Raw genomic sequence first — 13,624 nt, 5'->3', positions numbered from 1 at the left:
ACACCGATGCGCACAAAAAATGGGCGTCGTTCGCGTTTGTGTTCGCCCCAGTCAGTGGGCGTGTTCGTCCTTTGATTCATTCGAAGTGTTCATTTCGAAATGCACTTGTTTCGTGCGAATGTCACCGGTGCGGAGGATGGATGAAAGGATTTAAAAAAATGTAAGCTAATACGTAGGACTGACTATGCTGCTATGGTAACAATAAGTCACTGAAAGCCAGGCTCACTTCACTAGTGGGTACAGGCAGGCCTTGAACGACAACGGTTGTTGTGCCAATGAAGAAGAAGAAGAAGCGAATAAGTAGGTTTATTATTTAATTGAAAACATACGAGAAATGACGCGTTATTCCTTTTTGACGAATATTATTGAAGTATATTATTTAAAGAGATTTTTTGTATAATATAAAATTCCAATTGGAATGATTCTACACATATGAAAAGCAATAAGATTGGTTTTCTATCAAAATAAAATCCTAAAAACAACATCAATATTTTTCTAATTCCTTATTTATGGACGTTTTTTATATGTCTACTTTTTATAGTAAACCTAATAACTTACCAAAATTACTAAACGAAAAGAACAATCCTTGCTCAATACAATCCGAACAGTTGAACCGCAAATAAGCAAACTTTTTTTGGCTCAAGGTTGACTTCTATTCTGGCAGAATTTACAGACATTTACACATTTATGGCTAGAGCAACTTCCCAACTGTTGCATTAAACGTCTGTTTCAAATGTTTCAATTTTTCGCGCATGTGTACGATGCGGCAGATCTTCACGCTCGGTGCGCTGTAAAGGCGAGTAGACCGTCAGTTACAATTTAAAATTTAAACTTATTCCATCCTATTTGCATTTCTTTCCAAAGAAGCCGCTTCGTCAGCTAGTTAAGGTTATCCTGATTTATTTCTCTACTGTATTCGATGTGATGTTTGTACAAAAGGCCAAAATAGTAATCCTTTTCGTTTATAAGTAAGACTAGGTGATTTTAAATATTTTATAAATGACAAATCCTGCTACACTCAAGTGTTGCGTTCCGAAACCGTAATTACATCGTCATAGCAGTGTAATTATTGGTCCAACCCCACAACATACGCTAGAGATCTTTTATGCAATCAATTTAATTTCTTACCTTACGCGTCCCTTTTAAATATTTCGTTCTTTAAAGCATTAAAACATCCTATTACTTAAGTACACTGCCCTCAAATGCATGTTTCCCTCCGTACATCCGATTTGTGCCTTCGTTGCCTTGTGATTACTCAATCGTTTTTAAATCATTAAACTTACGTTTTCGTTCTCTAAACAGGGTATCACACTTTATCTCAAGACCGCGGGACCCCTTCCCGAATCTGTCTTAGCCAAAGCCAAGACTGCGGTATGATGCTTGAAAACGTTGATGATACCTGAAAACGTTGATGATACCTGAATTCATCGGATGCAATGCTGAATCTGCGGCACATTTCTCGAACACACTGTTCCGCGCCGAGGACATGCAGTCGAATATTTTTTTACACGGATAACCTTTGTGTACATCAGTGTATGAGAAACACCCAATTATCCTTTTCGTGTTTTTATCAAAAAAAGACAATTTAATAAAATGAGTGAATGCATATTTCTGCAACTAAAATATTTACATGTGTTAAGAAAGTAGATTGAATTGTTTAAATAATCTTTTTCGATAAAAACACGAAAAAAATAATTGGCTGTTTTCAGTACACTGATGTACACAAAGGTCCGTGTAAAAAAATACTCGACCGCATGTCATCGGCGCGGAACAGTGTGTTCGAGAAATGTGCCGCAGATTCAGCATTGCATCCGATGAATTCAGGTATCATCAACGTTTTCAAGCATCATACCGCAATCTTGGCTTTGGCTAAGACAGATTCGGGAAGGGGTCCCGCGGTCTTGAGATAAAGTGTGAAACCCTGTAATACATACATTCACACCACTCGCCGTTATTGCACCGAGTGTTATTGCTCTCGGGAAAGTACCGCCACGAGTATCGGTATCAATATGTGTGTCAAAGAAAAGCTTCAAAACTTTTGAATTTCATTCTCCACACTAACTTCACTCCTGTCGTTGTTTGCATTTGCCGCTGAAGGTTGCTCCTGTGGCACGCTGTGGTTCGAGTTCTGGGGTCGATTTTGTTCCACGAACGATTGAATGGCACGATCTTCGGCCTGCTGCTCCGCCTGCATTCGTTTAAATTCCTCAATCTCGTAGCTGTACTTGGGGGTCGTAATGCCCAGAAACGAGGCAAGCCCTTCGCCGACGTAATCGCATCCCGCCAGCACGGTATTGCCCAGCTTGCACGTTTTGTACCGCATCCACTCGCTCCAGTTCAGCTGGGACTAAAACAGAATAAAACAGACGTTAATTAATAACTAAATTTAGAACACATCGACTTGCAATAGCAAATGTAAACTATTCACAGCATGAATCACTCTCCCCTACCAGGCCAACGCAAGCCACACACCTAGGTACGCAGTGACAGCGATGTCAAGGTCTACCATGGATAAACAACGGTTGCTAAGAAGAAAAGAGAGACCTGTCCGAAAAAGGCGCTTCCCGTCCGACTACCATTTACGGTGGGGCAAAAGTAGCACCGAAGCTGCCATTGCCACATGCACGGGCTTACCTCATCCACTGGCGCGGGTTCCGCACGGTCCACCTGATCCTCCTCGTCGTCGCTGTACTCTTCCAGTGTGCCATCGCTAAAATGCAATACCTTTTTCGGCGCCCGCACACGCACCTCAACGTCCTTCTCGTTTTGAATGAAGCCTTCCGATGCTTCGGCTTTGGTTTTGAGCGGAATTTCCACTTTCGTCATCTTTGTGCCGGTGGTTAGTGTTAGCTGCTGCTGTTAAAGTTCGTTGGTTATTTTTCACCTGTTTTGGAAGAAATACCGAGCACAGCGCGCAGAGAAATTACGTTTTTATGCTACGCAATTTTCACTTTGTTCGTTTGTTGTCACAACAAAATAATGTAGAAGAGCAGCGACACACACACACTCGATTATCCGTGGCTAGTGATGGGCGTTTCGTACCGCACCAACGGCTCCGGACTATCGGTTCAGTAGAGACGGCATTGCATTAGCGCGTGGCCACGGAGGTGAAAAAATGTTGAAAAAAATTTAAACTTTGTCAAAATTGCTTGTCAACTGCAAAAAAGAGCTTTTCCCGTGGCCACACCAAAAATATACACAAGAACGACAAAAAGCTCCAACATCTGAATACAGTGGAGCGCCGTTTATCCGGGCTTCTCGGGACCAAGGATAATGTATTTAGAAGGTTGATTTTTATCGCTTTTGCTGGGCGACATTGTGGGGGACATCTGTCACTTTCTGCATACAAATTTCATTACCCCGCACCAGCCCTCCCCGATTTTTATACCGGAGCCCCCGGAAGAGAAATGTCAAGTCGAGAAATGTCATTTTGCTCTGAACAACTTCACCTTGTCATTTATAACACCTTGCTCGGGACTTGACCTCGCCCGGATAAGCGAATTACACGGATAATGAGTCGAATGATATATTTTATCACCAATTCCTGGTTATGTTTTGGAAATTTTTCTTATTTTTTGATAAAAATAACCCAGTTTTACTAACTTCATGTTTTTCCAAGGAGAATATTTAAAAATTGCCATGCATTATAGTGTTTTTGTAATGACAATGTGCTCTTATAACCGCTTTTTCAAATATCCTCCTCATAACGCAATGTGACTTTTGTATTGAACTGTCATTTCTCAACAGCACGGATAAACGGAAAGCCGGATAAAAGGTACCCGGATAAACGGCGCTCCACAGTATCATCGATATTTTGTTTAACCGTAGAGTTGGCAACCAGATTTACACACGTAAGTTGGCAACCGGCATACCCGGGTATTCCACACGTTTTGATGGAAAAAAAAATAATGATTTTCATAGGTGAACAATGCTTTCTATATTTTAATGCTGTAAGCAAGTAATGCCGACCATATATTCTCTTCTATTTCATTTATTCATTAAGTTTTTTTCATTTTATTATAAAAATAACGGTCAAATTGAAATTTGGAATTTCTTGAATTTGACTCGAAAATAAGCACAATACGAAAAGAGGAAGAAGAGAAACGGCATTCTCCATACATAATGTATGGAATACCCGGTTATGCTGGTTGCCAACTTACGTGGTAAAGTTAAAAAAAATTAAAATAAAATACTTACAGGCTGTTTAAAATTACAACTTATACACCAAAAAATCATAAATTAAAAGTCGGGAGGCTACGGAAAATTTCAGGTTAATAAAAGCAATGAATCAAAAGTTATTGCAGTTCGAAGTTGAAAAAAATACCCAGGTATCCGGTTGCCAACTTAAAGGTTAAGAAGTACTAAATAGGTGCATAAATCAATTAGAATCATGCATTTTAGCATTATTATCATGGCAATGGGTCACAACTGCGCCAAATAGCTGTTTGTTTACGCGGTAAAAGATTTTAAAAGTAACATCTTCCAAACAAAATAGTTAAACTGCTGAATTGTCTTTCAAAAATTTCAAACCATCTCTTCAACCCGAAAAGGAGCAGGCTTTTGCTACTCGGTCTATTGAAGCTTGCTTCAACACCGAATTCCTTCCTTTTCTTTCCACAGCAATCTACGCAGAAGTAAGCTTGCACCAACCCACGGTCGCCGGTACGGGATCACATCCTCCAACTAATGACTTTATTTAACGGACTTCCGCTGCCGCTTATTTACAGTTCACAGAAGCCACCCGGTGTTCAGTTCTTGGCCGAGGGCTGCGGGATGCGGAACTTGGACATTTCAATCTCAGCCTCAAAGTAGCTCGTCTGGTTGTAGCTAAAGTATTCCGGCACCTTGTACGTTCCGGTCCGTTCCGCTCCCGGGCCAACTGGGCCATCCTTCTTCGCAACACACCGCGAGCTTAGCCCAGGAACATCGGCTGGCGCTGCTGCCGGAGCGGCTGGCCCCTTGGGACCGGCGGAGGACGACGATGGGGCACTGTAAGCGCGGGCGGCTACCAGCTTAACGAGAATGTCGTTTTTCAGCAAAATTTGTCGGATCATCTCGGGGCAGGGCTTTATTTTCACGATTAATGCGAGTCGTGCGACGAACCAGCTGCGACGGCAGAAAGGAAATCAAAACATTGATTATCCAATCCAGAGCGACGTTCGTTGACGGATGATGCACGGCACCAGAACCGGGTTGGCCAGCGGACATGGTCATAGACATTCGTGTGACATTTTGCCGAAGGGATATCAGGAAAAAGTTCAATATTTTGAAGGAGCATAAATCATTTATTTTGAAGCAATTGTGTTCCTGCTAAATAAAAAAAATCGGTAAGTGTTTACCTTTTCCGAGCATCGATTTACTATAGGAGAACTGTAGCGAAATTTACACATTTTCCATAGCAACCGAGAAAGTACCGAGGACTCGTTGGTTATTTTGAAACATTCTCGATACAATACAGCTTGTCCTCGAAATACGCTATTAATGCGGAGAAACGAATAATACGCGAAAAAACCGCGCATGTCTAATTTTGCGATTTTCTATCAAAATTATGTTATTTTCATGCAATTTTGTTTGCAGTGAGTCGTTAAGATAACTACATTAATCAACTGTCAGACTTTAAGGTAAAAAAACAATCAGATGGTTTTTGTTATAATTTTTCCCAAGTTATTTCAGTGCAGGTAAAGATGTGCAATCCAAATACGCAAAGCGTTATAAAAATCAGGTTATTGAGTAACCGCGAGGCCACATGAGGTGAAATATACAGCGAAATGAACTATTTGACAGGCGAAATATCTGACGGATAAAGCATCATAGCAACCAGCTGATGTGCAATGTAAACAAATAACGTGCACAAAATCGTAATTAAATCCATTAAAAAACTTCATTATCGAGTACTTCGACAATTTTCAGTCAACAGTTTATAATTTCTTCCAATTAGTGAAGGTTCTGCTTAAGAAGATATTATTTTTAATAGAATTTCGAAAGCGGATGTTGTGTCTCCCCCAACCCTATAGCGGTACCTGTCAGATATTTCACCTGTCAAATAGTTCATTTCGCTGTATATTTCACCTCATGTAGCCGCGCGGTAAAGGTCAATCGATCGGAACCAATGTAAAATGCGTAAAATATTGTTTCAAAAGAAATCAATAATTTACTTAATTACTTGCTTGCTTACTTACTAATTAACTGTCGCAAGCGTTAAACTTTTTTTAAATAATTTTAAACTTGAAATTTTTTTTTTTTTATATAATTGATGCGTTAAACCAGTACATTTTGCTGAAAAAGAAAACTGTGGCTATCAGACCCACGTATTTTGAGGGGAAATCCTATATTGAACAATATTTTGCCGTTTGTTGATCGTCCTTCGTGAGTTGCAATATGCGTTAAAACAAACTAATTTTAACGATTTATTTTAAAATAATAAACAGATTTTATATCATGTTTATTCAAAATTTATTCCACTTATTAGAATCAGTATTCAAAAGAAAATCCATGTATAATTTACATACCACTTTTTCCCCCTCACACAATCATTGTAAACTATTTTTTTATGAGAAATAATAAACAGATTATAATCATTAATTTATAATAAACTCTCGAATAGGATACCTTTTTCGCAAATTTTATAAAGTATCAAAGTCACTGTAATTTTATGAATGACGATTAGAGAATTCATTTTAAAGTCAGTCGTTTAAAAAATATAAATTCTCCCTTTTTAGAAATTTAGATACAATTATTTTATATTTAATTAATACATTATTAACTGCAATCATTTATTCATTGAAAAATCATTTTTTTTCCCAGCTCTTTTCGGTTGGAAACAACTAACGATCTGGTATAAGCGAAATGATTTAAAAAATGAATTCATTAATACTAGGTATTACATTGAATAGAAAGTTCCATTTTTGAAAAGTGAGCCTAGCTGCGTTTCTTCAAAAAAAAAAAAAAAACTCCTCTGCACATCTAATGTAATTCACATGAGCGTTAGCATACCAGCTTGTTTAATCTTGAGTGCAGTCACAATTAAAAATATAAAATACAACACATACCAAGAAGGAAAGGACATTACGAACCAACACAAACACATTCCTCACGCTGGAAGTCGATAAACATTATTTTAAAAAGCAAAGAAAACAGGATGCACAGACAGCTGGCCAATGTAAACTGTTTACACCCTTGCTCTTAACCTCGTGGTAGGCATGGTGACGACGATGATGGTGGCGCTGATGACGATGATGATGGTTGTCCATAATGTCGTCGTACGTCGCGTATTGTGTGGATTATTCGAGTCGGGTTAATTTTGTGAATTCGCCATCGCCTCAAAACGTGCCCTAGCCGCGTGTGTTGAGTGAAATTGTGCGGTGCAGCGTTCGGTGCGCGTAAAGCGAATAGCGCAACAAACAAATTCGAATCCGACCATGTGGTGCTGAGAAAAATAACATCCATCCAGTTGGTGCGTAAAACGTGTGCGTGTGTGTGTGTGTGCATGTGTGTTATTTCGTTTGATGACGGGTTTCAGTAAACCTCTCCTTTCCTTATCAGCTGTTGCGCTGCAGTGAAGGATAAGCAGATAACAAGGTTTAGAGAGGCATTTGCATTTACACAGTTTACACAATTCTCACAACCTCAGCAAAGGTGAACCAAAATGTCCTCCGATGGAGACGATTACGATGTGCTCGTCTTTGGATCGTGCATAGTGGATTTTATAAGGTTGGCCAGTTTTTCTTTGTTGTTGTGTGCGTTCCTCACCACGACCAGTGTGTGTGTGTGTGTGTGAAGTTTAACGATCCTGTTCTGTTGTTGCTCCTTCCAACCCATCCAGCTACGTGCCGCGTTTGCCCAAGGTCGGCGAAACCCTCCATGGCACCCGGTTTGCGACGGGCAATGGTGGCAAGGGCGCGAACCAGTGTGTGGCCGCCGCCCGGCTCGGCAGCCGTACCGCTTTCTTCGGCAAGCTGGGTGACGATCCGTGGGGTGCGGCCTACCGCACTGCCCTGGCCGCGGAAGGTGTCAACGTGGAGCAGGTCGATCTGCTGCCCGGCGAAAGCACCGGTATCGCACAGATCAACGTAGCCGACAATGGGGACAATCAGATCGTCATCGTGACCGGTGCGAACAAACGTCTCGCCCCGGTGGATGCGTTCCGCCGGCCGGAACTTTTCGTGCGGGCGCGCGTGCTGGTGTGCCAGCTGGAGACACCGATCGATGGGACGATCGCTGCCATGCAATCGTTCCGGGGCATCTCGATCCTGAATGCGGCCCCGGCGGACACGAATCTGCCCCGTGTGATACTATCCCTCCCGAGCATATTCTGCGTGAACGAAACGGAAGCCGCACTAATAGCGGGCATGCCGAGTGTGGCCGACGTTCAGTAATGTCTTCGTTCTTGAATGGAGTGACTTCCCCCGCTCACCACACGACAGCTGCTAACGCAAACGCTGCCATTCCTTTGCAGACAGGCGAAAGTGGCCACCCGCAAGCTGCAGACCATGGGATGCAAAACGGTCATCGTAACGCTGGGCGAAAAGGGAGCCGTCTTTGCGCGAGCACTGGACGATAATGGCGACGGACAAGTGTACCACGTGAAGCCGCTGAAGGTGGACAAGGTCGTGGATACAACGGTAAGTGGCCTGGTGCGATACGGCGCCGCCCTGGCTGTCCGCAATCTCGTATGCATGCTTTGTTCTTTCTTTCCCTTATCATCGAATCTGCAGGGTGCTGGTGATGCATTTATCGGTGCACTGGCGCATTGCCTAGCGAACTATCCCGATGCAAAGTTGGGAAATTGTATTGCGGCCGCCAATCGGGTGGCCGCATGGTCCGTACAGATCCCCGGCACACAGAGCAGCTTTCCGCGGGCGGATGAGATAGAGCTGCCGGCCGATTTGGCCACCCTGCAGGACCAGTGGGGCTGTGTTTGAGCCATACCCACCATACCCACCCAGAGAGCGTGGTTTTCATTACTTTTTGTGTCTCTTTATTTGGGATCGATTTTTGTCAGCTAACAAGAGTTGAAATAAAGTTTTGTTTAAAATTAGTCCGTACAGCCACGAATCCTTTTCCTTCCAATTACATCTATACGCAAAGGGCACGTGCGTGCCTCGTGCGTGTTAGTTTACTGTTTGTGTATGTGTAGTTTTGTAGCTAAAAAAAAAAATAAGAAACTAAACTTTCCATTCAAACGCAGAATTTTGCTGTCGTTCCTTTACACGTCGCACCAGAAGAGGGGCTTATTATACTTATCGAGCGATATTGCATGCGTGTATCATCCCCTCCCCGTAATATATACCAACTATAGTACCGCACTCTCTACCTTAACCGATACGGGCCACAAGTTCGACCATGTACGAACGATTTCTTCACACAGTGTTTTTTACGGGTTTTGTTTGTTAATGTTGAGTTGAAAACAGGCACAGCTTGTAACACATTTCTCGCTAGCGCACGGATCGAACACGGAAATGGGGCGCAAACAGTTTGAATTTCTGTTGGTCCGCAGGTGTGCACAAAGCGATCTGTAAAAAGAAAAGAAAAAAGCGTTATTTAAAAATTTGCATTTAAATTTAGATAAAATGTTTCCAATAATTTGCTACCTTTGAGACAATGTGTGTCCCAAGTACCAAGGTTTATAGAGCGAGCGAAGGTAATTGGACCAACATTTTAATCTGATTTTTATGAATCAATGATGACAGTCAGGGTTTATGCATTATCATGTGTGCTCATAAATTTTCAAACAATCTGACCAAGGTTACTACAATGGATTAAAAGCGGACCGTCGCGCGGCAACAATTTGAACGTGTGCCGGGTCCTAGTTTTTTTCCTCCCGCCTTGAATTCGTGAATTCAAAATTTAACTTAAAAAACAACTCATATTGTTTGTGTTACTGGCGCGAGTTCGAATTTTAAAATGGTCAGCGGAAGATTGTTTATTTAAAATTAATGTTTCGAGCGATTTTGCGTAAAGCGCCGATTTTCGAATGCTCAGATTCACAATCCGCAATGGCACTACTACACACCTCATTATCTGTACAGCCCATTATTTTAAAAAACAAAGACATGCGTGTTTGTACTGGTAGTGCTTTGCTTTTCATGGAAAATAAAAGCACTACACACCTCCTTCTGTGCGGGATATTTACCTTGAACATTTGTACAAAGCATAACAAATGAAACAACAGTTTGTTGTTGTTCTTCTAGATCCAAGCGCTACGTTGCGGGTAGTGCATTTGCGCAGGAAAAGCCCGAACGAGAGAGAGAGAGAGAATGTCGCCCGTGCCATTCCCGCCGAGTGATCCCGCGGCCCTTATTTACATTATTACGGGATCTTTGCTAACGGCGACGCGCCTGGTACCGCCGGAAGCATCCCGCATCTGTAGACGCGAGGGCGGCTGCAGCTGGATGCAGCTGTGCTTCAGATCGACATGGTCCACGATCTGCAGCAGCGTTTCGATATCCTCGATCGTGTCTATCCGGCTCGGGGCCGCCATCAGCTTGCAGCTCTGCCCGTTCACGTTCAGCGAGTACGTGTCGCCGCGGAAGGTGACCGTCCGGTCGAACTGCACGTTAAACTTGCCGGGCGAAGCCGCCTTCCGGCGGAACATGATCTTACTCGGCTCGTAGTTCGCCTTGTCCTCCTCGCTGATCGTCACGTCCTGTATCTTGCCAGCGAAGAGGAGATCGCCCTCGCCCGCAGGCACTTTGCGCTTTTCCAGCAGCGTGCGGAACGACCAGGCGCTCGATGGCATCACGATATCGGCCGCCGAATTGCCGAGGCTAATCATGTTCATTGCCATCTGGGGCGGTTTCATCGTCGAGTCGAACGAACGAATGTGCAGCACGTTCCACGTTTCGTACAGCGTGACGCGCTTCTTCTTCACCTCCTGCGGCGAAGAACGCACGCTACCACTGCCACTATTACTAATGTCCCGCACGACGCCGGTGGCGGAGCGGGCCACATTCGCCGGCGTTTTCTGCCCGAACGGTGCCGCCGGCGACCGCTTCGAGGGAGAGTTTTCGTTCGAAGAGGACACCAGCTTCACGTTGTTGTCCGGATCGGTGAGATCGATCGAGTAGTGATTGTCGCCCGAACCGCCCGCCTGCTTCGACCGGGGACGATTGTCGCCCAGCTTCATGGTCGCGTTCAGTATTCGGGGCGGCTGCAGCGACCGTCTCGTCGTGGCAGCAGCGCCACCGCCCGCCGCCTTGCCTCCCGCACTGCCCGGCGTGATGCGCTTTGTGGCGTAGCCGTAGTTTTCGTCCTGCTTCGCATTGCCCGCTGGCCGGGAACGGCCTCGCACCGCACCGACCGTAACCAGCCGGGTGTCCTTGTCGGCGCTCACGATGTTCTTCTGCAACACGTCCTCGAAGTCAACGACATCGTTCTCGCTGAGCTCATTCGTCGCCGGGCGGGCCCGCTGCTTTCCTCCCTTCAGCTCGCCCTTGGCCGGCATGTCGCGGATGTGCCGGCGCACTTTCTGCAGGTGCTCGAGCGAGATTGGCCGCTTGCGCTCGAGGATGGACGCCACCAGCTGGTTGTTCGTCTTGCCGTCCTCCTGCTTGCGGTCCGCCTGCGCCTCTTCCTGCTCGGACATGTCCTCCGAATCGAATGCTGCCTCCTCGTCCAACCTTCGCCGCAGGTCGCCGGAGCTTTTCGAGCGCATCTTTATAATATCGCTCACGTTCACGATCGTTATCGTCGGCGATGGTTTTGTTAGTTTCGTTTCGGGCAATGATCGATTGGCCATCGGAGGGGCACCACCACCACCGCCACCACCGGTGCCAGTTTTCTCCGTCTTTACCAACTGGCCCGGCGTGAAGGTACCCTTCGGCGGACGGCCCCGTTCCCGGGCCAGGGTTTGGAATGAGGTGGACGATCGGTTGGGCTTCTTATCTTCCAGCTCGTAGTTATCTTCCGATTCGCCCTCCTGCGACGATTGGTTTGACTCGTGCACACTCTTCAGCCCGTACGAGCGGCGCAACATTTTCGATTGCTGCGATTCCTGCGGCTTCGGCTCTTCGTTCAACTCCGCCGCCTTGCGCTTCAGGACCGGGGTGGCGGCGGTCGGGGAGGTTTTCATGCCCGGCAGCAGCACCTTGCCGCCAAAGGGCGAAACCTGTTTGACGGGGTGCTTGCGGGGACGCCCCACCGAACGCTTGGCCGGCGCTTCCTCGCTCATCTTCGCGTCGGAGTCGTTCATGTAATCTTCCTCCTCATCGTCGTACTCGTCCTCCTCAGTCGTGGCATCTATTTTGCTATCCATCGAACCACCCTTGGCAATGGCACTGCCTCTACGATCCATCATCCTCACGGGCAGCTGCTTCTTCGGTGCAGCCGAATTCAGCACCTTCTGCGTGCGATTCACGAGCTCCCCGCTGTTGCCGCGTGACCGCAGCGAGTGTCGATCCACATCCATGTCGTCCATTTCGTCCTGATCGGCGGAATCTGTTGCAACGGAAGCGTGACGGGGAATAAATCAATGTGAAATGAGCGTAAAATCTTCATCTTCAACACGGAAACCGAAACAACACGTACCTGTGTCCACCGAGTCTATGGTCAGGTTCAGCTTGCGCCTTCCATCCAGCTGCTGCGAGCCCATGTGGCGGGATTTGCTAATGCTAATTGTCCTGTAGTCCAGCTTTTTCAGCACCTCCTTGCGAAGGTTTTTCACCGGTTCGGTGCGCGGCGCCTCCACATTCTTTTGCTTCGGCGGACGGCCCCTGCGCCTCGGTTGCCCGTCCGTCTGCGGAGTGGAACTTACGACCGAGCGCCGCACAACCAGTCCTGAATCTTCCGGATCATCGTTCTCCTCGTAATCGACAATGTACTCCTCCTCGGCGCTCATCTCGTTCTCGTCCACGGTGTTCCTGCCCGTCGGAACGAGCATTTCGTCGTTCATGTACTTTGGATTGGGCTTTATCGTGCGGCGCGATCTGCCCGCGGTTAGCGTCTCAGGCAGCTCTCTCATCCTCATCACCGGCTCCTCATCGTGCCTCTTTTTGATTCTCGGCATTTTCGCGACGCGCTGCCTACCTGCCTTGCCTGCCAAACAATCGACGAGCACGACCACTGGCTGGAAACGAGGGAAAGCGGCCAAACGTCAAGAGCCTAATTAAAACAACATTCCATCACAGCCACTGCCGCTCGCTGGGGACATCAAGGCAACCCGACAACAGACGGCAACCTAATTAAAACTACTTGACACACACACACACACATACCTGGTACTTTTTGTTGGTTAAAATTTCCCTCCTAGTCAGTAACGCCCCTGGCCGCTGGCTCGGCAAGCCACCCCTTCGTCGAAGTTGGGCTTTCTGGCGAGGGGGAATTGTTTTGTTTATCTTCTTCTCAGCAGTAGCGGACCGTCTACGGGTGACGGCGTACTGCGAGCCCGTTTTGACGCCGCTAGAGGTCGCTGACGGCGGTATTGTGAAAATGATATTCTCACCCTGTTCCGAAATATTATCAATCAAGCTGGGTTCCCGCGCGAATGGGCGCCCCTTGTTACGTTTGCAGCTACGCGGACCAAACCCCTCCCTACACCCGGCACGTAAAGGGCAAATGCCACCGGGACCGTCGCCAAACAGTCAGCAGCAAAGTGAAGGAAGCAAAATTTAATCGTTTTTCACCGTCG

The 13,624-nt window shown here is 45.9% G+C and overlaps 4 protein-coding genes across 7 annotated transcripts; 1 reads left to right on the top strand and 3 right to left on the bottom strand.

Moving 5' to 3' along the window:
* Window positions 1-883: 883 nt before the first annotated feature.
* LOC1273358 (protein FAM177A1) lies at window positions 884-3,011 on the bottom strand. Its single transcript, XM_061652796.1, has 2 exons — window positions 2,635-3,011; window positions 884-2,347 (listed from the first exon to the last, which is right to left on the bottom strand). The coding sequence occupies exons 1-2, from the start codon at window positions 2,824-2,826 to the stop codon at window positions 2,030-2,032; spliced, it is 510 nt and encodes a 169-aa protein (XP_061508780.1). The 5' UTR covers window positions 2,827-3,011; the 3' UTR covers window positions 884-2,029.
* Window positions 3,012-4,656: 1,645 nt separating this feature from the next.
* LOC11175793 (uncharacterized) lies at window positions 4,657-5,054 on the bottom strand. The gene has a single exon (XM_003436125.2). It carries the CDS (start codon window positions 5,052-5,054, stop codon window positions 4,749-4,751), a length of 306 nt encoding a protein of 101 aa, XP_003436173.1. The 3' UTR covers window positions 4,657-4,748.
* LOC1273360 (ribokinase) lies at window positions 4,728-9,037 on the top strand. Of its 3 annotated transcripts, none has more exons than XM_061652792.1 (5): window positions 4,728-5,327; window positions 6,805-7,710; window positions 7,823-8,371; window positions 8,456-8,621; window positions 8,715-9,037. In XM_061652792.1, the coding sequence occupies exons 2-5, from the start codon at window positions 7,646-7,648 to the stop codon at window positions 8,919-8,921; spliced, it is 987 nt and encodes a 328-aa protein (XP_061508776.1). In that variant the 5' UTR covers window positions 4,728-5,327; window positions 6,805-7,645; the 3' UTR covers window positions 8,922-9,037. The 3 variants fall into 3 exon arrangements, with proteins under 3 accessions (XP_061508776.1, XP_061508775.1, XP_061508777.1); XM_061652793.1 differs by lacking the exon at window positions 4,728-5,327 and having other exon boundaries at window positions 7,047-7,453; window positions 7,543-7,710; XM_061652791.1 differs by lacking the exon at window positions 4,728-5,327 and having other exon boundaries at window positions 7,019-7,453; window positions 7,543-7,710; window positions 8,456-9,037.
* Window positions 8,955-13,003, bottom strand: LOC4576996 (uncharacterized). Of its 2 annotated transcripts, none has more exons than XM_061652788.1 (3): window positions 12,526-13,003; window positions 9,591-12,435; window positions 8,955-9,512 (listed from the first exon to the last, which is right to left on the bottom strand). In XM_061652788.1, exons 1-2 carry the CDS (start codon window positions 13,001-13,003, stop codon window positions 10,301-10,303), a joined length of 2,613 nt encoding a protein of 870 aa, XP_061508772.1. In that variant the 3' UTR covers window positions 8,955-9,512; window positions 9,591-10,300. The 2 variants fall into 2 exon arrangements, with proteins under 2 accessions (XP_061508772.1, XP_001237455.2); XM_001237454.3 differs by having other exon boundaries at window positions 10,133-12,435.
* Window positions 13,004-13,624: the final 621 nt, after the last annotated feature.

Source organism: Anopheles gambiae, chromosome 2 (assembly GCF_943734735.2).
Source record: "Anopheles gambiae chromosome 2, idAnoGambNW_F1_1, whole genome shotgun sequence".
NCBI lineage: Eukaryota > Metazoa > Arthropoda > Insecta > Diptera > Culicidae > Anopheles > Anopheles gambiae.
This window is presented reverse-complemented; position numbering and strand designations above follow the sequence as displayed.

What these genes read in the sequence shown, in the direction of transcription:
- LOC1273358 (XM_061652796.1), bottom strand. Translation starts at nt 2,826, where the DNA reads ATGACGAAAGTGGAAATTCCGCTCAAAACCAAAGCCGAAGCATCGGAA. An exon ending in AACCCGCGCCAGTGGATGAG is followed by an intron (nt 2,348 to 2,634) that starts GTAAGCCCGTGC and finishes ATTCTGTTTTAG; the next exon opens with TCCCAGCTGAACTGGAGCGA.
- LOC4576996 (XM_061652788.1), bottom strand. Translation starts at nt 13,003, where the DNA reads ATGCCGAGAATCAAAAAGAGGCACGATGAGGAGCCGGTGATGAGGATG. An exon ending in CATAGACTCGGTGGACACAG is followed by an intron (nt 12,436 to 12,525) that starts GTACGTGTTGTT and finishes CCGTTGCAACAG; the next exon opens with ATTCCGCCGATCAGGACGAA.
- LOC11175793 (XM_003436125.2), bottom strand. Translation starts at nt 5,054, where the DNA reads ATGATCCGACAAATTTTGCTGAAAAACGACATTCTCGTTAAGCTGGTA.
- LOC1273360 (XM_061652791.1), top strand. Translation starts at nt 7,646, where the DNA reads ATGTCCTCCGATGGAGACGATTACGATGTGCTCGTCTTTGGATCGTGC. An exon ending in TGCATAGTGGATTTTATAAG is followed by an intron (nt 7,711 to 7,822) that starts GTTGGCCAGTTT and finishes CAACCCATCCAG; the next exon opens with CTACGTGCCGCGTTTGCCCA. An exon ending in CCGAGTGTGGCCGACGTTCA is followed by an intron (nt 8,372 to 8,455) that starts GTAATGTCTTCG and finishes ATTCCTTTGCAG; the next exon opens with ACAGGCGAAAGTGGCCACCC.